This window comes from Eptatretus burgeri, chromosome 4 (assembly GCF_056783735.1).
Source record: "Eptatretus burgeri isolate ZD-2024b chromosome 4, Ebu_testis_v1, whole genome shotgun sequence".
Taxonomy (NCBI): domain Eukaryota; kingdom Metazoa; phylum Chordata; class Myxini; order Myxiniformes; family Myxinidae; genus Eptatretus; species Eptatretus burgeri.
The window spans coordinates 122,603,747-122,625,690 of record NC_140964.1 but is presented as its reverse complement, the minus strand read 5'-3'; the positions used below and the strand labels follow the sequence as shown (position 1 = coordinate 122,625,690).

Sequence of the window (21,944 nt, the reverse complement as noted above, 5' to 3'; positions counted from 1 at the left end):
CTGGTATCCTGTGCTGGAGTGGCGACCCATCCAGGATTGTGCCCAATAGCCAAGGAGACTGCTTAGGCAGCACCAACGCTCTGCATAGAGTATGGTCCCAACGGATGGATCCCTAAAGACCTTGAGACTCTTTCGACCCTCCCTTGAGACTGCCAAGACCCTTGAGATTCCCAAGACCCTTGAGACCCCATTATACTCTTCAGAACCCGAAGACCCTTCTCTTTTCTCTTTTCCGAAGACTCTTTTCTACCCTTCAGACCTTTTAATACCCTGTAGACCCCTTTGACCTATGGACCCTTTTTATCCATTTTAAGACCCTTTTGACCTTAAATTACACCCTTTGGGCCCCTTCAACCTTTAAAGACACTTCAGATCTCTGTTCTTCATTACATGGCCTGCGAGCCACTCACAGCCCCTGGTGGCCGAAAGTTTAAACCATTTCGACCTTTTCAGACTTTTCGACCTTGACACCTTGTGACCTTTCGACCTTCCATCCTTCCATTTAAGTATTTGCCACACAAAATACACCAAACATAACAAGTCCTGGCAAGGGTCTGCAATCTCTGACTCCCCTTGTTACTTTTATTACTTGAAGCGGCCTTGGGAAAAAATAAAAACCCCCACGATTAGCTATCTCAACACGGATATACACCTTAACATGGATTTCGCTCAAGGTCAAAACCCCCTTAAGGGGATGTGGGGGTGGGGGTGGGGGAGAGAATGAAGTCACGACATAGTGTGATCCATCGTGTGACCCTTAGTCCTCCTGTCAAGTTTGGTTGAGATTGGATAAGTAATGACTGAATGTGTCATGGTCAAAAAATATAAAAATACATGGTCTGTCATGGTCATGGTTATGGTCTGTCTCATGGTCTGTCGCATGGTCATGGTCATGAGATAGACAGGCACTAAATTGCATATTTTAATATGATATGCCTGAGGTTTCACTGCAGCGATGAATCGTAAAGCTGCAGTGAGGTTTTTGTGTGTTCGTGCATTGCAGGTGGTCTGGAACTTGGTATTTTTGACACCTGTTTGATTGCAGAGGAGATTTCTTATGGTTGCACTGGAATACACACTGCCATGGAAGCAAACAGCCTTGGGGTGAGAATCGTAATAATTAATGAGTTTATTTCAAAAAGACTTTCGCAGCCATAGGCTGAATTAGTCAATTTACAAGTATTGCAACAATAAAAAAACAAAAGATAAAAATAAAAACACCTCAACACAAGTGCTGGGTAAATGGGATAAAATATAACATAAAACCAAGATGCAAAGCAAAACACAAGAGACACAAACTCATGTTGAACGTGAGGACCTCATCCAATTCCTATTCAGAATGGAGGTTAAAAAGAGGATGGGACTGCATTTACAGTGGCTGGGTCGACATATAATAGTAGATAACATGTTGGAGTTCCTTAGGTTGTTGTTCCTCGGTGGGGTTGGGGAGGGAGCCAATCTCTGCTTATGTTTGTTTGATTTTAAGAGCATCATCATCATCATCGTCGTCGTTGTCGTCTTACGGCCGTTTCCATGCTTGCAGTACGGCTGAAAGTACATTGCCAAAAGTGACGGAGAGCCAGTCAAGCCTCTCAGAAAGGACAGGGTTATTAAGTACCCAACATATGTCTCCACAAGTGTTGGTTTCAAAGGACACTGGAGAGAATGACACGAAATACTTTCCGTTGAAATTTCTCCAAACATTGCCTCTGGACTTCAGTTAAGCCACAAAACCATGCGTGTGAAGCACATTCCAAAGTGGGTCTGACATCCTGTGAATAAACTGTTATTGTAAGAAACAGGGATATAACGACGTTTCAATTGCCACGGAAAGTAGAGCTTTCTGTTGAAGGTTTTCCATATGGCCTGAACTTGAGTGTCCCATTTGAAGTTTTCATGCACATGGATGCCGAACAGTTTAAGAACAATCTGTTTCATCAACGAGCAAAGTACCCACCCGATGGACTGCCTTGTTCCAAGCATGCAGCGTGTTCTTCTGATGCATACCTTTTATTTGGGTGACGTATGGGCAAAAAAGCCACAGGTTATGTGCAAGAAGTAAAAGCATACCTCTGCTTATAATTCAAAACGCAAAAAAAAAAAAAAAACGTACGTGCGTGGCCGTACGTGCAAATATAAAAGAAAAAAAAAGAAGAGGAATTGTGACCGTGACATCATAGCACTGTGTCCTGTCATTGGTTTGGTAAATAAATGGCCATAACTTGGGAACCACTTGGCTGATTAATATCAAACCTTGAAAAGGCACATCCACAGGGCTCCAGCAATATACCTGGCAAGTTTCAATGAGATCGGACCAGTGGTTGTCAAGAAACAGCGGTCGCAGACACACAGACACACACAGAGATTGCTGGAATTATAGATACTAGTGCGAGCCCGGATGTGCGTGCCCGTACGTGTGTGGCTGTACGTGCGAAAAAAGAAGAAGAAGAAGAATTGTGATGTCAATCGTGACGTCATAGCACCGTGTACTGTCACTGGAAAAAAACAACTTTCAAACCGCGTGCCAGAAACAACAACCACACAGGCCGTTCCTTCGCTCTTGCGTGGCTGTACGTGCGTGGCAGTACGTGCAAAAAACAAGAGGAATTGTGACGTCATAGCACCGTGTCCTGTCATTGGTTTGGTAAATAAATGGTCTAACTTGGGAACCACTTGTCCGATTAATATCAAACCTCGAAAAGGCACATCCACAGGGCCCCGGCAATATACCTGGCAAGTTTCAATGAGATCGGACCAGTGGTTGTCGAGAAACAGCGGTCGCAGACACACAGACAGACACACACACGGAGATTGCTGGAAAAAAATATATATATGTATATATATTACTAAAACTCTCATCTTGTATGTATGTATGTTCCCGAAATACAGCCAAATCGGTACGTGATAGCGCAAAAATCTTCAGCCCACCTTACTCACCATTCACCTGCAGTGTGCAGTCTCAAGTTTCGTTAAAATCGGGCAACAAAAAAATTATTAAAAAATCAATTCCCGATTCAGTCAAGTACTCTTCGGGAGAATTTGATCAATGGAAACAACCTCAGCGGTATAGTTCGCTGGAGCTATCTTTTTTTTTTTTCTCTTGAAATTATTTTTTTCATCAACCGCTGTCGCAACGTGTTCACGGGTCGTCTAGTACCTCATAAAATACGGAAGTTTTTTTTCTTGCGCAGTTTTAGCAACTTCAGCCTCACTCCAGTGGTGATTAGTTATCCACTGACCACAGGTTCATTGAGCTGAGTCTGTAATAAGGTGGACAATACGTGTATGGAGAGTGTTACGCTTATTGTCGGGTTGCAGAGATTGCCACAAAACTGTTATGGTCACTCAGAGCAATAGGGATAGATGACTTGGGCTCATAATAGTGGTGTTTTAAATTCATTAAAATCTTGGCCAAGATAACTTGAACTCAGCCATTTACTTGACAGATTAATTCATTGTCCACCTTCTTGAAATCACCAAAAATCACCACTCCTGCACTGGGGTACTCGGTCTGCGAAGTATCGAATATGGATGATATATGTTCAGAGGGAAACCATGTTTCACTGATGGCAGCCGTTTCAATGTGGTTAATGTTCAACATAACCTCGAGCTCATCAATGTGTTGAACCAGGGATCTTGCATTTATCAAGATAAAACATGGAGTGATGTTGAAGTGCTGGAATAGTCCTGTAAAGTTTGGATTGGACCCACAGGTAATGAAGTCTTGCAGTAGCACGTCGCCAAGGTTCGATTTCACTGCACCATGATCATGTTGTAGATGCAGATGACATGGCCTTGGTTGGCCTAACAAGACGATCTTCCTTCAATCATGCCGACCAGCTCTGCAACCGCGCTTGATTTTGACGAGTTAGTTTGAGGGTTTTCAAGGTCTTCCACACCTCATTAGGAATATAAGGAACTGACGTGCCAGGTGGTTTTAAATCAAAAAGTTCAGTTCTGAAATACCGCTGTCACAGAATTTGCCGATTGCCATGTTACAATGATCCCGCCCAGATGATTATACACAACGTGAGTGAGGACGGCTGGGTAACAGTGATGCTTTCGAGGCACCATGGCCGATGTCCCTCAATTCCATGGGATGACGTACCAGTCACACAGTTAGCACAGGTGTGTAGGGAACGAAAACTGCTCCACAAGTAGTAGGAGGAGGACAAATCAAACATGGCTGCCTGTAAGACGCACATGCAAAAGCAGGGAAGATCAAAAGCTCCAAACTACTGGTTTATGATTATTATACGGGGATGTTGAATGTCATAGCACAGGAGCGTTAGTTTCAACCTAGAAATAAAATGTTGAAAGATTTTTTTTTCAGAAAGGTTGCTTTTACGTCTATCTAACACCATGGAGTAAAGTCCCCAAAAATCCCACTTGAAGAAAACTCAGAATCCAAGATGGCCACCGTTGCGATTTGCGAATATCAGGAAAACACTAAAAGAGCCATAACTGTTATTACTCATCATAGAAAAATGTTTTTGGGGGTCTCGACCCAGGTTTGGAGAAATGAGGAACTCAAAGGAATCTTCATAAATTCAATTTGAGGATGATATTTGCAGTATAACTTGGAAATTCAAGCAAAATATCTTCAATTATGCCAGATAGAAAACGTAAGGTGTAACATACTAATACCACTGGAAGGTATAACATCCCCATACCATAGATCAGCAGAATCGTTTTCAGAATCTTCAATGGGACAGGCATTGATGCATGTTTGCCGAATGCACGTAGAGCACACCGGAGTGCAGAATAGACCAGCCTGGCAGCAATGTCATTTCTTCCCACAGCCTTCCTTGCACCCACATGATACCATGCGTAGTACGCTATCAGGTTCCACTGTCAATTACTGTCCACTGGAAATGGCATCCCATTTCTGAACTGCCATCCCATCTCAGTGGGAGACAACTCATTGCCCGACCATTGTTGCACTGTTAAGTATGTTCTGCAGGAGTGGTACTTTGCAGCCACTGAAGTTTGGGGAAAGCTTTCTCATTGGAACCTGGCTGAGGAGACAGGATCTGCTGACTCGCATCATGTACCGGATGTAACGATGCTTGTCTGGAGAGGTACACCAAACTGCCCCATACATTTTTTGGAGAAATAGCTCACCTATGCAGGCAACTTCATTATGAGTCAAGCCCCGCTGAGAAAATTAATTTGGCACCCCCACCCCATCCTCCCCCCCCCCCCAAGTCCTCCTCCGAACTATCAAAAAAAATGGCCAATATAATATATATATATATATATATATATATATATATATATATATATATATATATATATATATATATATATATATATAAAAATGATACCTTACGTGTGGACGGCCACATCAAAGGGTACTCTAATTGTCTCAAAGGGTACTCTAATCCTGTACATGATGCGTACTCTAATTAGTCACCGGATCAGGTGCAGTCGAGCAGAGCTGCAAGTACGCACCGGCTAATTAGAGCAAATGATGCTTGGCAGAACTTCCTGACTATACTGCGTGCGGAACATGCTGGACCATTAGGGAAAAGATGCTACGAACCTGGTACATTTATAACACAAACAATTTATGACAATAAATGAAGCAAAAGGGCATGCAGATATTTACAAAAGGACACAGGGCAGAACTAAACCGAGAGAAAGAACTTCTACAATCTTAAATTATACTAAGACAGGTGCCATCAGAAACTCCCCAAGGAAAGTTATGAGCAAAGAAAGATGAGAACAGATAGGTGTTTTGTTGCGACCTCTGTTGTTCCTGGCGCAGCCGAGGGACTAATGCTTCCCATCCCATAATGAGGCGGTTACGAGGAGATATGATAGAGATGTTTATGATGACGAAAGATATCGATAAAATAAGTGCAGATGAATTAATTATTCAACAGAGTAGACAGTGACAGAACCCGGGGTCATGACCTGAGAGTATTGAAGAGGGGAGTTAAGACGGTAGTCAGGCAGGGGGTTTTCACTCGGAGAGTAGTTGATGCATGGAATGGTCTCCCTGGAAAGTTTGTAGTCCAGCAGATTTAGCCCCAGAATGGCTGAACCTGAAACAAATTGCAATAGTTTTTTTTAATTGCTGTATCTTGTTCAGGGGGTCACTCTGAATGTCACAATATAAAATAGAACAAAATAGGACTACCGGAAGTGCCCTAATTTGCATAAATTCAAAATGGCCGCCATTGAGCACTTGGGGGGCTGATATCTCCTAAACGGTGCGTTTTAGACCCCATAAATGTATTATTAGCAGATAGGAAAGTGACCCCAAGGAATCCAAATATGTCGTCAAAATTTGTATATAATGTCATATATGTCAGAAATGATGTCATAGGCATCATATATGACGTCATAGGTGTCAAACAAATTCAAATCAAATTCAAAAGAGTTTATTTTCCCTTATCTATCGTATACATCGGGATTGACAAATAAACTATGGAACACAAGAACCCCCCCCCCCCATTAGGGTAACCTACACCAGCACATTTCACCTTAGGTAAATGGACTCAACGGCCAGGTGACTCTTTGTTCAGGTGATCATGAGTGTATCTGTACAATACATCAGATTTATGCGGCTATTTTTACACTGTGGGCATGACTGATTTCATTTTGCATGCTTTGTGTAGTGACTGCTGTAGAGTGTACTGTGTATATGGTGTTTGGTTCAGATTGTCTGTGTGGGGTATTAAACGTCGTATGTACGCACATAGCATTAGGTAAACGACTTGACTGATTTTCGTAGAATTTAGCATAGTTTTGACAATATCCTAAAACTAATTTTCCATCCACAGGGTGACATCTACACCATGGATGACACAAAGTGTGCCATGTGCGAGAAACAGCTTGACGATGGCCGACAAACGTTTACTTTGACAGAGAAGGGTGCCCATACTGTGAGGGAAGCTGCAAAATCAAGAGGAGTTGCCATCAACGTGATGGTGGGGCAGAAGTTCCACTCTGAATGCAGACTAGACTTTTGCAGCAAGAAATCTATACAGTTTTCGTTAAAACGAAAGTTTCGGGAGGAGCCAGAGCCACCAAGTCGCCGTTCTATTGAACCCATATTTAACTTTTTGGAACACTGCTTCCTTTGTGGGATGTCAGCAAGCACCAACTCTGATGATTCTTACCCTGTTCGAACGTGGGACTTCCAGAGGTCTATCTTTAAAGCATGTGACCAAAGGCCCTCAAACGATCCTTGGGCAGAGAAAGTTCGGGGATGTTTGGCATCTTCCGTTGACCTTCATGCGGCAGATGCCATTTACCACATAGTTTGTAGTGTAAACTTCAGAACAGGGAAGCAAATACCACTCCGTTACAGAAGTGACACCAGCAGCATTATTCCACCGACTAAGCTAGGGAGGTGGACAAACATTCAACGACAAGAGGCATTCCTGCAGGTCATCGCTGACCTACAGGAAAATGTCTATGAACAAACCACGGTCACTGATCTTGTTGATGAAATGTCAAAGATATGTGAAGACCCATTCTCTCCAATGTATATGCGTGTAAAGTTATTTGAACATTTTGGAGAGCGGGTTGTGATCACGAACATAAATGGCAGACCGAACATTGTGACATTCAGGAAAGCTCAAGCGCAGATCCTCCAGGAATTTTATGACACTCCTAAAATGGACAATGAAGCTGATGAGAAGCGACAAATAATTATCAAGACTGCAGGTGAACTCATCAAATCGGACATTAAAGCGCAGGACACTTCTAAATCAACATTCCCAGACCCAGTTCAACTTAGGTCTCTTAATCTTAACTTGAAATACTTGCCAGAATCACTTCAGCTTATTTTGTCTGGTCTTTTCCCAGGTGCAAATGACCTGAAGGTTGCCACAATAGGCCATTGTATCATGCAAGCGACTCGGCCTCGAACCGTCCTTGCACCCATCCCATTTGGGCTAGGTGTCCACCTGCACCATTTGTATGGTTCTAGATTTTTGATAGACAGTCTTTATGCTCATGGCCTATGCTTATCCTATGATGAGGTTTTGCGCTTCTCCAAGTCTGCAGCCAGGTCAAGTGATACAACCTACCCAAAATCGGTTCACTTTGGCCACTACATTGCCGACAATGTAGACCACAACCTCCGCACCTTAGATGGCCATGGTACATTCCATGGTCTGGGAATAGTGGTAGCTTGTACACCAGAAGTACTAAGTCAGAAGCCAGTACCACGATTCTTAGCCTATCTAGATGATGGGGTCCCAGCAGCTAAGATTGCCATCCATTATTACAACAGGTTTCTTGAGAAAAAGTCGTCATTACTTTTCCAGAAACTGCCTCATTTAATTGTCAACGATCTTACCTCCAACCTAAATCTTCTCTGGAAGATTTCCTTTCCCCTTTGTCCCAGTAGACCAGGGTGGTCAGCAATGATGCAAGCTATATGCAAGGGTGAACATCCAGGTAAATCATCCGTACACTTCCTTCCGATGATAGACTTAGACCCCACCAACATGTCCTGCGTCTACTCTACATTGCTGTTTGTTGTCGAAGAAAACAGGAAACACAGTACCATTCCTATTCTGACATTTGATCTGCCATTGTGGTTGAAAGCGCGGACGATCATTCATCATGAGGACAAATCTAGCGAAATGAAGAAAGTAGTCCTCAAGTTGGGAGGTTTTCACCTCATGATGAGTTATCTTGGATCCATTGGACACCTCATGAATGCCTCAGGACTTCGGGAAGCACTTGAATTAGTTTATGCCGAAAATGCAGTAGACTACATCCTGAATGGCAAGGCCTATGCTCGGGCTATACGGGGGCATACACCGATTTATGCAGTTCTGAATTCAATGATTCTGTGTGAAGCATATGATTTCATGTCCCATGAAAACGAAGAGTCAAATATGATAATATTGAGTGAAAGAGATGATGTGCACCCAGATCTCAAAGAGGCAGGTCAGCTATACGATGGTCTACTTGCGGATGATATTCAAGCGAAAGAAGCATGCAGTCGTGACGTCTTGAAGAGGATAAGCCAGGTCCTGCAGAAACACACGTCAAGGATCGCTGAGTTCCCGATGGGCCAACTGTGGCTACAGTACATGTCGATGGTCGAGCGACTTCTCCAGTTTCTGAAGGCAGAACGAACAGGCGATTTTGACCTCCACTTGTCCTCACTGTGGAAGATGTTGCCACACCTTGCTGCCGCAGGACATTCGCACTACACGAAGTCCGGCCATGTTTACCTGACAGACATGCTCAACTTGGAGAAGACTCACCCGGATGTTCACCATCAGTTCCGCTCTGGAAAATTTGTCATTCGAAGAACTGACAGGTTCTGGGCGGGTCTCTCCACTGACCTTGTAATTGAACAAGTCTTAATGCGGACTCTGAAGTCAACTGGTGGATTGACCCGTGGTCGTGGCATGGAGGAAACTCAGAGGACACGATGGTTGTTAGCTGTGCCTGCATGTGCATCTGTAAATGAGAGCATGCAAAATCTAACAGGGACCCATTATTGCACCAGCGATCAGCACAAAGAGATGTCGTGGTCGAGAAAAGCCCGGGACTGCAAAAACACCGACACAATCTCAAAATTCCTTCAAGACCGAAATCCACTTGTCCAGTCAGACAACCTCAGGAACATTGCAACTGGAGTCGTCTTACACAGTTCAGAAAACCCACATAAAGCAGAAGTTGGTTCAGCTATTCAACAGAAGATGTCTGGCCAGAATATGTTCGAGTATTTATTTAAGAAGGCAGACACCGCCAAAATAATGGGTCAGAAGGTTGTCTCTGCAGGCAATGAAACCATTGCTGTACCAGTTGATCCACAACTGCTGTTCCAGCGCCTGCTCCTTGTTGTGAACAGTGAACCAAACAGAGATTTGAAGGGCCTGTTCAAGCACGAACTCTCAAGCTATCTTGCGTCCTTGTTTGATGCCCACGGAGTTATGCGAGAAGCGAATAAGCCACAACTTGCCGACGCACTTGAGAGCTGTGCACCAACAGCAGTTGGAGGAGAGGCACCACAGCGCATCCCTGAGTACTACGTACTAGATGGCGGATCTCTCCTTTACAGAATACCTTGGAAGAAAGATGACACCTACGAGGAAATCTGTGATAACTACATCACCCATGTCCAAAAGCACTACAAAAATGCCATTGTAGTATTTGACGGATACGCCCATGGCCCTTCCACCAAAGATGTTACCCATCAGAGGAGAACGAAGGGAGCTGTTAGTCCACGAGTTTCTTTTTCCCCCCAAATGCCACTAACTAAAAAAAAAGGAACACTTTCTTGCAAATGCTGAGAACAAGCAGAGCTTTATACATTTGCTGATGGAAAAGATGGGTGAAAACGGCATCAAGACCCAAAGCGCAGATGGTGATGCTGATGTCTTGATTGTGAAAACGGCTATAAGGTGTTCAACATCTGCTCGTACGCAACTAATAGGAGAAGATACAGATCTTCTTGCACTGTTGTGTTTCTATTGCGGTGATGATTGCAAAGGACTCATCTTCAGGTCAGAACGCAAGTGTGGGGAGAAGGAGGTAAAGAGGAGAGTCTGGGACGTTGTTTGCCTCAAGAAGCAGTTGGGGAAAGAATTGTGTAGTCTCTTGCCAGTGATCCATGCCATTGCTGGATGCGACACAACATCCAGGATATTTGGGATAGGGAAATGAGCGCCCGTGAAGAAATCCCAAAATCATGATGAGTTTAAGTCGCGAATTCCAAAGTTGGCTCAAGAAGGGTTGGGGGTAGAGGACGTAGATAAAGCAGGAGAGAGCGCTCTTGTCTTTCTATGTGGTGGAAAGATGGAAGAAAGCCTGGATGACCTGAGAGCCAGGAAGTTCTCAGAAAAGGTGGCTACCAGTGCTCGCAGTGTCCAAGTACAGACGCTACCTCCAACATCCAACGCAGCAAGATATCACTCACAGAGGGTTTACTATCAAGCCCAGGTTTGGATGGGGAAAGAAGAACTGAATCCAACGGATTGGGGGTGGCATTTGTCAGATGGTCGAATGCAGCCAAACAAGATGGACTTGCTTCCTGCACCGGAATATCTGTTGAAAATAATCCGGTGCCAATGCAAGGGTGATTGTGACCCCAACGTTGCAGCTATTGGAAAAATGGCTTAGAGTGTTCACCATCATGCACGGGATGCAAAGGGACATCATGCACTTATAAGGGGGATGTTGCCACCGATATTGATTCAGACTAAGTAAAACCTCATCATGTGAATAAGCCAGGACATGTATCGGACAGACTCTGTGGAGGTATACATTTGAATTTGTTAATGTACAAGGCATAGCTCATGGAACATATTTCAGACTAGGATATTTCCAAAGAATGTCATACATGTACTTCCGACAAAAACATTGAGGAAAACATAAATTATATCAATGACGTCATTTCTGACATATATGACATCATATACAAATTTTGACGACATATTTGGATTCCTTGGGGTCACTTTCCTATCTGCTAATAATACATTTATGGGGTCTAAAACGCACCATTTAGGAGATATCAGTCCCCCAAGTGCTCAATGGCGGCCATTTTGAATTTATGCTAATTAGGGCATTTCCGGTGGTCCCATTTTGTCCTATTTTATATTGGGACATTCAGGGTGACCCCCTGAACAAGATCCAGCAATAAAAAAAAAACTATTGCAATTTGTTTCAGGTTATAGTGTAATTCTACTGGACTATTGTGGCAGCAGAAAAAGTAGATAAGTTTAAATTAGAATTTGATAGGGACCTGGAAGTTATGGAGATTGAGGGGTCTGGGGATGTTGACAGGACTTTTAGGGAGTTTGAGTATTGATGGGTGATTGTGTACGGAGTGCTGTTGGTGGGGGTCTTGTTAAGGGGATTGTGTGGTTGATGTGTGTTTTTAACCAAGTCCATGCCCCCTCTCCGAGGGGAAGAAAAAAAATTACAACAAAAACAAAAATACCAAAAAAAAAAATTGCAAACATTTTTTTTTTCATTAATTAAAAACATATATCTATATTCAGTATATATTTATATATATATATATATATATATATATATATATATATATATATATATATATATACATATGTATATTTTTGGGCATTTTCTTTGCATATTGGGTTGGTGTGGTGTTCGCGCAGGCATGATGGGCTGAATGGCCTCCACCTGTGTTGGATTTCCTTGTTTCCTTGTTGTATTCACTTCGGAGTGGAAGGAGGAGGAAAACTGAGGCTGTCTGGGTGCGTGGTTGAAGGAGGTGCAAAATGGATACAATGAGGTGCAGAGAAGAAAAATGGAAAGAGGTGCATGTCTGTGGGGTCACTGAAAAGAACGTTTGTCAGGACGTGCTCTTACCGATTGCTCTGTGTCATCCACAGCAGAGGAGACAGAAGAAGAAGAAGAAGAAGAAGAAGAAGAAGAAGAAGAAGAAGAAGAAGAAGAAGAAGAAGAAGAAGAAGAAGAAAAATGCGTGAGAAGATGGTTTACTAACGAAGTGTTAGGAAGTCTGTGGTCTGATAACTCTGATCGGTCTGGCATTTGGTTCGCTCACCCACCCAGTGCTCCGCTCCGTTCCCCGAGCTCCGTCCACCTGTTCAGCTCCACCTTCTGCCCCATACCACCGACCAAGCCAAAAGTGTCTCTCTCTCCCCCCCCACCCCCTCGCAGAGTACCTATAATTGTCTAGTGAGCTCGGTAACACTAACAGCTCGGTGGATTAGTACGGGCGGTTGACATTTCCAAGCATCCCCATTGGTGCACGGATGCTTCCTCTGGTTTTGGCCCCAACCATACGTCGACTTTGTACCAGAAATGGCTTCATTCATTCCTGCGCCTCACTATGCGAAGGAAATCCAAGGTTAACATGGGGCAAGGGTGTCTGGTGGCGTGCTCCGGCCAGGAACATGCACTGGACCCCAAATGGGGGCCGTTATTGAGTGGAGCGCTAGGGCTATCCATACAATGCTAAATGGATTCTCGTGCATAGTTGTGCTTCAAGTTATATGCCAAAACATCCCAAGCACGAGCATCTGCAATGGTACATGGCGTCCATTGTTCCCCGACATCTTCAAACGACAGTGGTGGGTGTCCATGGTAGAGACTGTGTCTGCGGAGTTTATAGTTGTGGTGTACCATTGAGTTATGGCAAGGTGGTTGAAGCATCGTACCGGTTGTGGCAGTTATTGGTGGAGGTAAGCGAGCTTGGATTGGTGTCGGGATTTTTTTTATTAGGGCATTGTGATGGTTGTAGAAATGTTGTAGCGTTGTGGTTCGAGTATGGCTAAGGTCTGAGGCGAGTGTCGGTTGGGGAATGGCACGAGGTTTGAACGGGAAATGGCACACATATGAAAATGAGCTGTTGCGTGCAGGCATGCGTGAAGGAGAGGTCATGTGTGCAAAGTAAAGTAAAGCCGCTGTCACGCCTTGACGATTTAGCCAGCGTATGCTGATTTATGAAAAATTTGTCTAAAACGCTGGGACACGTCGAATACGTGATGGGTACGTTTTGTATACGTTAAGAGCACGCTGAAAAACACTGCCATACGTCGTAGTACGCTGCCGTTAAACGTTGTACTTTTGGGTTGTCCTCAAATTTTAACATGCTTGAAATTTTACGACGTATGCCGGCGTATGACTCACACGTTCCGCTACGATGGCCATAAGTTGTAGGCACGTTACACGATCGTTGACACACGTCGACACACGTTACTTGTAAGTTGATCATAAGTCGAAACACGTTGAGGTAATGTTTAGCGTACCTGAAATTTATTTCTAAGCAATGAGTAACATTTTGTAAGCACGCTACACGAACGTTGTTCACACTTCGCAACACGTTACTTGAAAGTTCCTCATATGTCGAAACACGTCAAAGTAATGTTTAGGGTACCCGTGACTTATTTATATCCTATGAGTAACGTGCTTGGGAATTATTTGTAAAGCTTGTCCTCTGCACAAATACGTCTGTAGACGTACTTGACATCTTTAGGACGACCACAGAACTTACTGAACGCGTTTGTAACTTACAGATACCGTATAATGGCGTATTGACAGCGATTAGGGGAATTGGTATATAAAAAGGGGCTTCGCAGGAGGCACCCGTCTTTTTTTTAGACTTCGTAGTGAGTACGTGTCCATGTCATTCCGAGAGATGGAGGATACGGCAAGGCTGAGATGACAATACCTACCTGTCCTCCAACATCAACATGACCTCATCGAGTTGACACTGCACCAGTTGCGTGCCAATATAACCAGGAGAAGAAGATGTGAACGGAGGAGAAGGATCTGGATCAGACCATGGATCGGGAGGCGACGCCATTACGACATATATGACCAGCTCATGGTGGAACTCCGGAACGAGGACCATGCATCCTTCATCAACTTCCTGCGAATGCCCCCAGCGATGTTTGACGAGCTGCTTGCCAGAGTGGGTCCAAGGATAACCAAGCAGTACACCTTCTACAGGGATCCGCTTGAGCCTGGCATGAGGCTGGCACTGAGCCTGCTGCTGTTGGTGCCGTGACTGCAGTGCTGTGGAAGCGATTTAACTCGTTCAATGAAAACGATTTCAATTGCCGAGCACCAGCGTCCAAAAACAATAGGCGAGTGACGCATTTATTAAAAGTGAAGTTGCAGCCTATGAATAGAAAACCTCACGTAATCATCGACGATACGCTGCCACGCTATGCATACGTTAGACTATTGTTGGGCATAGGTTGTGGATGCCTAAAACACGCTAATCAATCGTTGGTATAACTTATCTACAAGTTATCGAAGCGTTCTGTGTTCATTACTCGTACATTATGCATTTGTCCAAGTTGTTTTGAATACTTTAAAAACTGAAACAAAAAACTAGTTCATCGTGGGAATGAGAAAAAAAAATTAGCCGAAAAGAACATCGAACAATGGTGCAAAGTAGTCTCCTATTCGTGGACGCAACGAGGATCCATCATCACCCACACCCTCCCCATCACGCTCACCTACTACTACTGACATGGACCTACTACTTCCAATACTACTACTACTACTACTGGCACGCTCACCTAACACTACTACTACTGATACTACTGACATTGACATCGACTCAACATGGAGTCTGGAACACTGACGGGTTCCTCGTGTGAAGCCCATTTGTATATACCAATTCCACTAAACGCTGCCAAATCGCCATTATACGGTAGATGTAAGTTAGAAACACGTTCAGTCAGTTCTGTGGTCGTCCGGAAGACGTCAATCAAATTCGTCTACATACGTCAATGTGCGTTTGAGATACGTTACACATAGGTTCAAAGCACGTTACTCGTAGGTTAAAAATTAAGTTTAGGGTATGCTAAACATTACCACGACACGTTTCGACTTCTGAGTAACTTACAAGTAACGTGTGTCCGACGTGTGCCAATGATCACGGAGCGTGCCGAGAACTTATGCCAGCGTATGCGGAACTTGTGAGCCATACGTCGATTACGTCGTAAAATTTTCAGCATGCTTGGAATTTCACGACGTACTAGACGTACCACGGAATATGCCAGCGTACTTCATTGTTTTTCAGCGTGCTCCTAATGTATACACAACTTACCCATACCGTATTCGACGTGTCCCAGCGTTTTAGACACATTTTTCATAGGTCGGCATACGCTGGCTAAATCGTCAAGGTGTGATTGGGATGTTGACACTTCCAATTTTCAGGTGGTTATGATTTAAATCAGGGTGCGGCAGGTTTTTAACAGGCTACGCCACGTGATCGTCGGCGATACGTGCAGCGTGCTATGCCGAAGTTAAACTATCGTTGGGCATAGGTTGTGAACGCCGACAACAGGCTAAGCATTCGTTGGTATAAGTTATCTATCAGACAACGAAACGTTCTGTGCCCGTTACTACTATGTTATGCATACGACCAACACGTTATGAATACGACCAAAACTTTTTTTAAAAACCTCAAAACTTCAGCGTACGCCAACGTTTTACATACATTTTTATACGTTGCCATTACTGGCGAAAAGGTCAAGGTGTGACGGCGCCTTAAGTGAAGGACAAAGAATAATGAATGAGAATAAAGACCTACCAAAAACCCCTCACAACACATTTTTGTCCCATAAACCCACTAGACATAAGGGAAGGGCTACCTAAAACGAGTACTCATCAAATAACTGTCTCGGGACTGCTATATGTTGTTTGCCATTGCCTGGGGGGGGGGAGGGGACTTCCGGCTTCGCAAAACCGCAACACCACGTTCTTTTTTATGTCGCTCCTTCATGATCATGAAATTGTGAACCGTAATGAACCAATCATTTTCACACCTTGGTTCTTGGACTTGCAAATTTGCTGCATCTTCCCCCAAACCAAATTTTTAATAAAAAAAATCCCCGCAAACCATATTATTAATCTTCCTCCAAACCACATGCATTTGAGAATTATTAATGGTACCTCTAACTTTGGCGACATTTCATCGTACAAAGTCAATTTCAAAAACCCTTGTCACTCCGATCATGGCGCTCGTAAATTTGGGGTCAAAATTGATGTTTGCTATTCGATTTTGAGGGTGCCCTACAGGACATCCAAAACCCAACCACTCGTAAAACGTGGGTACCTGACGCTAAAATGAGGTGCTCCAGGCATCGAACACCCGTTAATGTCAAGCTCTGCATAAACACACAGGTACGAACATTTGAAAGCAAAATCTGACCCAATACTAATGAGTTAAATGTATCAATGCCTGTGTTTTTATTGCCATCTTGGAAATATTGTGTCTGCAGTTTATGTCTAGTAAGAATTATTTGAAAGAAATTGCAGCCAAAATTGCGTGCATCATCCATCAAAGAAAACAGACGGGGAATCTTGATTGTTGGATCTGTGAGCTCTTTTCTGGTAATCTGGGAGTGGAAATTATTTCTTACTTGTTGCAAAGAAATGGAACGTCGACGTGTCCAGATGTTTTAACATATCGAATCCCATTTTACCTTTTCCCTCATTCCAGACATCTCCATTGTTGGTTGCTGGAACCAAGGAACAGCAAAAGAAATATTTGGGGCGATTGACAGAAGCGCCTTTGATGTGTGTGAGTATAACTCTTCATTCACATACTTATTCTTCCTTTGCTAAAATCTGACAACTCAATTGTTTGTCGCTGGACCCGATATAGCAAACGTTCTATTGCGTTGCTATGAAACGGAACAGTGCTTTTCATGATTAAATGCATTGTAGTTATTAATTTACACTGATGTGTAATTTGGATTGAGTTGGGGTCGGGAGAAATAAAGTGACCACGATCCATCGGAGCCACTCCTGAGACGGCCAGCCAACTCAGAATAAAGGGCTCCAAAAAAGCTTTGAAGGCATTTTTTTGTTGTTACAAGCAAACGACAAAGCAGAATCAATTCTACATGGGACTAACTTTAGGGCCTGGGGTGTTGGCCTTTGAAATTGTCATTTTAGGCCAATTTATAGCCTAATTTGGCTTTAAAAAATTTGCTCATAAATTGATTACAGCACTTCGGTATTCAGGAAAAATAATATTGATAATAATGTGGACCGTAATAAGACAATAATGACCCTTTTAAAATGACACATTATATTGAAATGTATTGTAATTTAATGCAATAATCAGCATTTTCCTCAAATTATGAGAAATATGATGCAGCAAACTGAGTGGTGACCTGTCCTGAGAACCCCCCCCCCCCCCACTCTCTACTGTTGCTTTGTCCTGTTGTGTCCTGATCCGCTTCGTGTACGAGTTCTTTCACAAGCCTTGACCTTGTGTACATAAAGTAAAACGACAATATTACTAAATGTACAGTAAAATAACGGAGGCATGTACGTGATATTATACAATTGTAGCATGAGCAATTATCATTGGTCCGCCCGCCCGTGCGTCAGGACACGTGGTTTAGTCATCGCTTGTGTCTGTCAATATTTTTACCATTTGAGGTTTTGTCATCAAACTTTACACAATATTCCGGTGGCAGAGCAGCATATTTCTAGTGAACCTTGCAATGTTTGGTAACAATCGTTTTTTGGCTTATTTTGATAGATATTGGTGTCGAGATCAATTTTAGGGTGAGTGGCCACTTGTCACTGCCTTGGCTTTTGCACAATCCAAGATGGCCACCAAATACAATCAAAATATAAATTAGGTTGTAAATCCTGTTCTAAGTACAGCAAAAGGATGATATTGGTGTCTAAATCTATGTTTTAGAGACCAAGGAAGTGGATTATGATGTTATTGGGTCATTTGCTGGCCATCTTGGTAGCACAAATCCAATACGGCCGCCAAAAATACCTGAAAAATGCCAAAATCACAAAAAAATCACACTAAAAACTAACATAATCGATTGTGAATGCAGTTGAACAATGATCCTGCTGGTTACACATGTGCTTGACATGTTATATAATCTGATTGTGAAGTAATGATGCCGTTTAGAAGCCACCTGGTGCCACCTACTCAAGACATAAATATCATGGTGCTTCCAATGTGAAATACACCAATATATCGATAACTTTTAACGATCTTTGTTTTTGTTGTAGGTTCTGATGTGAGTAATGATATGGCTGAAGAAGGAGACAGCAAGGATGCCGAGGAATGCTTCTTCAAGACAGTTTACAACTGTGGGGTTGGGAAGTTGATGCAGTCTTCACGAATCGGCACAATATTGGAAGCTAGTAATCTTCGGCAAGATGATATCAGACTACAAAAAGAACTATCTGATGGATCATCTACTGTTAGATGTCACAAAAATTGTGTATCCAAATATGTATCTCCTTCCACTCTCAATAAATTGGCCAAGCGTATGCCAGAGGAAGAGACAGATGATGACTCCAACGCTGGCTCCAAGCGATTGCGTTCGAGTACCGATGGTGATGTTTTTGACTTTCAGAAGCACTGTTTGTTCTGCCATGACATAACTCCTTGCATATTACCGAATGAGTATGATCCCAAGGTGCCACAACAGTACAGAGTCCCTGCGTCGAGAGTAACCACAGACAAGATGGCTGATGGGGAGACGTACAAGCAGTACCTACTTGACCTTTGTGATAAACGTGGAGATGAACTGGGTAGAATAGTCCGTGACCGTATCATCGGAGCACCATCAGATTTGCACGCTGCAGATGCAATGTATCACCGCCGTTGCAATATGAGTTTCCATCGTGATGCTCAGAGAACTACCACGATCAATAGCAAAGGTACTGCTGATGACCAAGCTTTCGCTGAAACTGTCAAAGTAGTCGGTTATGATCGCTCAAAAGTTTGGAATTCACTCGATGTTGAAGCAGTATACGCAGACAAGGGTGGATTGTCATGTCCAGACATGTCCTTGTTGAGAACGTCATCCAACATTTCGCTGAAGATATTTTGGCATTACATTCCCCTGGAGTGGCAACATTACTAGTGTTCAGGAAGCATGTTGCCACAAATCTCAGGCTTGTGGATGATGATCAGAATGGCGACATGGATGAATGTATCCGGAAAGTTGGCAAGCAGATCATGAAGGAGACCAAGGCAGCTAAGGATGACTTCAAATCATACACTAAGCACATTGATCGAGAATCAGCCTCAAAGTGTATTAGTGAGACGTTGGTGAAACTACTATCAGCTATCAAGCCTACTTTCCACAATTCACTACAATCCATCATGGTGGGTAATATCGTGAGCTCATTGGTAACGTCTCAACCGACACCATTACAGATAGCCATAGGTGTACTTCTTGGTGACCATAAGATGATCATCACAGAACTGTACAAGTATAATGTTTCTTGTTCCGACGATGAGGTTCGACGATTCAGAAGGTCAGCGGGTGTTCAATCATCAAAAGCACAGCAGTTAGCCGGACTCAGAGATGCCAGACTGGGTGGACTTGTGCAAATCATCATTGATAACTTTGATGCTGTGATCAGTTCCCAAAACTGCCGCCTCGAATGTCATTACATGGCAATGCTGGCAGCTCAGTGGAAGACCGAACTTGACCACCTTGAAGGTTTGGATACATCGATCCCTCGCCTAACGAAAGAAGAAATGAAGCACCCTATCCCATGGGAGACACGAGTCGTTGAGTATACGGGACCGAAGACACCTCCTATGCCATTTACTGCTACAAACCGATTTGCCATTTCAGACGACTTTGTACAAGCCACAACAATCTCAATTGGCAGAGCCAAAGATTTAGACTTTAACTTCATCAAAGACGTGCTCTTTGAAGCAAACGCTCCTGAGTACAACGGGTACAATAAACGTCACTGCCGTGAGTCAGGAATGACCCCATCACCCAAGACAGCTGTGGTATATCTTCCACTCATAAACATGAAGCCAGGGGACCCAACTACTGTCCTAACTTCCATCACCGGAGGATTCGAAGTCACCCGAGCATCCAACCAGGATATTCTCGTTCTCACCTGCGATCAGGCCATATATAAGATCGCCGTTGACATCACATTTCATCAACCAGATCTGCTCACCAACATAGTGGTGATTCTTGGTGGGATGCATTTCCTCATGGATTTCGTGGGTTGCGTTGGCACTCTCATGGCAGACAGCGGCCTGAAAGAGATTCTGATGACGTCCTTCGGCTCCGTCGATAAGATGTTGCAAGGAAAGAAATATCCACAGAATGTTCGGGCACTGAGATTACTCATAGAGGAGCTGCTTCGACCAGTGTTTGTGAGGGAGAATCTACACCTGACCAGCATGGATGATTTGGAAAAACTACTTGATGAGATCGCCACTCAAAGTCGTACCACAAAGCTGTGGGTGTACAACGTCATCAAACCCACATTTCTAATGATGATGTTTTGTCGGGCGATGCATGAAGGCCATTGGCCACTCCACATCAAAACAGCAGAATCAATGCTGCCATACATGTTCGCAGCCCACAAGTACAACTATGCAAGGTATGGCCTCTACTATGTACGCTCCATGACTTGGTTGGGACCAGATATTCTGGACAAGTTCTGCAGAGGAGAGCAGTCACTACACCACACTGCTGGTGTCTACAACGGACAGTGGAGCGACATGTTTATTGAAACGAACTGGATGAGGAAGGGGCATGGGCCGGGTGGCATCATTGGCAACACAGAAAATCCTCAAACGATAGCGACATGGGTGTACAGTATGGATGTGACCATGACCCTGACTGGTGACCTTAAGAAGATGTCTGGAGCTGACGAGAAGGTATAGCTCAACCACAAGGAGGAATCTACCAGTCACATTCGTCGAGATGGCAATGATCGTAAATCACTGAAGGCTACTCGAGAGTCATGCATTGACCCATTGGATCCAGCTACCCATGATGCAGGATGTCTGCTCAACATCTCAAATGGTCAACTAGCTCAACGGAATGTTAATGTTGACAAGGCAGTGGAGATTGGAGCTGATCAGCTGATCCAGTTCGAAGCATTATGGCCAGAGGGCTTTTACAGCTCACTAGCAAAACAGGTGACAACCTTCGCCGCAAAGAAGAAACGTCTAACAATCAATGATAATCCCGTCATGGATCAAGAGGCTATATACGCTCGGGTGATTGACCTTCTCGTGAGCGAGCGCGATCTCGATCTGGAACAAGTCCTCTCCACAGAGCTAACTGCATATCCGCCCTCGATGTTTCAAGCTGATGGCCAGATGCGAGTGGCAACGGGAAAATCCACACTGAAAAAGAACCTCCAAGTCGAAGTTTCACAACGCCTTATCACAAGGCCAACATCTATGGTGATTGATGTTTCCGCTCTTTTGTGGACATTAGAATGGCCATCCCAAGGAACCGTTGACACGTTCATTTCGGTGTTCAAGGTCTGGGTCAACGCGCGGCTGCTTGAAGCTGATGTCCACCTGTGTTTTGATTGTTATTATGACTACTCTACAAAAAGCAGCACCAGATCAGCTCGAGCCAGCGCTACCCGGGTCCATCAGCTCGAACGGAAAACTCCACTGCCGGCTCGGGACGCAGTACTCAAGAACTCAGCCAATAAAAAACAACTCAACACACTGATTTGCGAATCAA

The 21,944-nt window shown here is 43.8% G+C and overlaps 2 protein-coding genes across 6 annotated transcripts in view; both read left to right on the top strand.

Moving 5' to 3' along the window:
- The window catches only part of ACADM (acyl-CoA dehydrogenase medium chain), a 101,394-nt gene that overhangs the window by 53,122 nt on the left and 26,328 nt on the right, over positions 1 to 21,944 (top strand). For all 5 annotated transcript variants that reach the window (XM_085879933.1, XM_085879934.1, XM_085879931.1 and 2 more), the window contains 2 exons: positions 1,004 to 1,104; positions 16,934 to 17,014. In XM_085879933.1, coding sequence (XP_085736059.1) covers positions 1,004 to 1,104; positions 16,934 to 17,014 — 182 coding nt within the window. The remainder of the gene's footprint in view (positions 1 to 1,003; positions 1,105 to 16,933; positions 17,015 to 21,944) is intronic.
- On the top strand, positions 18,076 to 21,124 carry LOC147029014 (uncharacterized). Its single transcript, XM_085879930.1, is given in 2 exon segments — positions 18,076 to 19,245; positions 19,248 to 21,124. Coding segments are annotated over 2 exon segments (2,622 nt in total). The 5' UTR covers positions 18,076 to 18,500.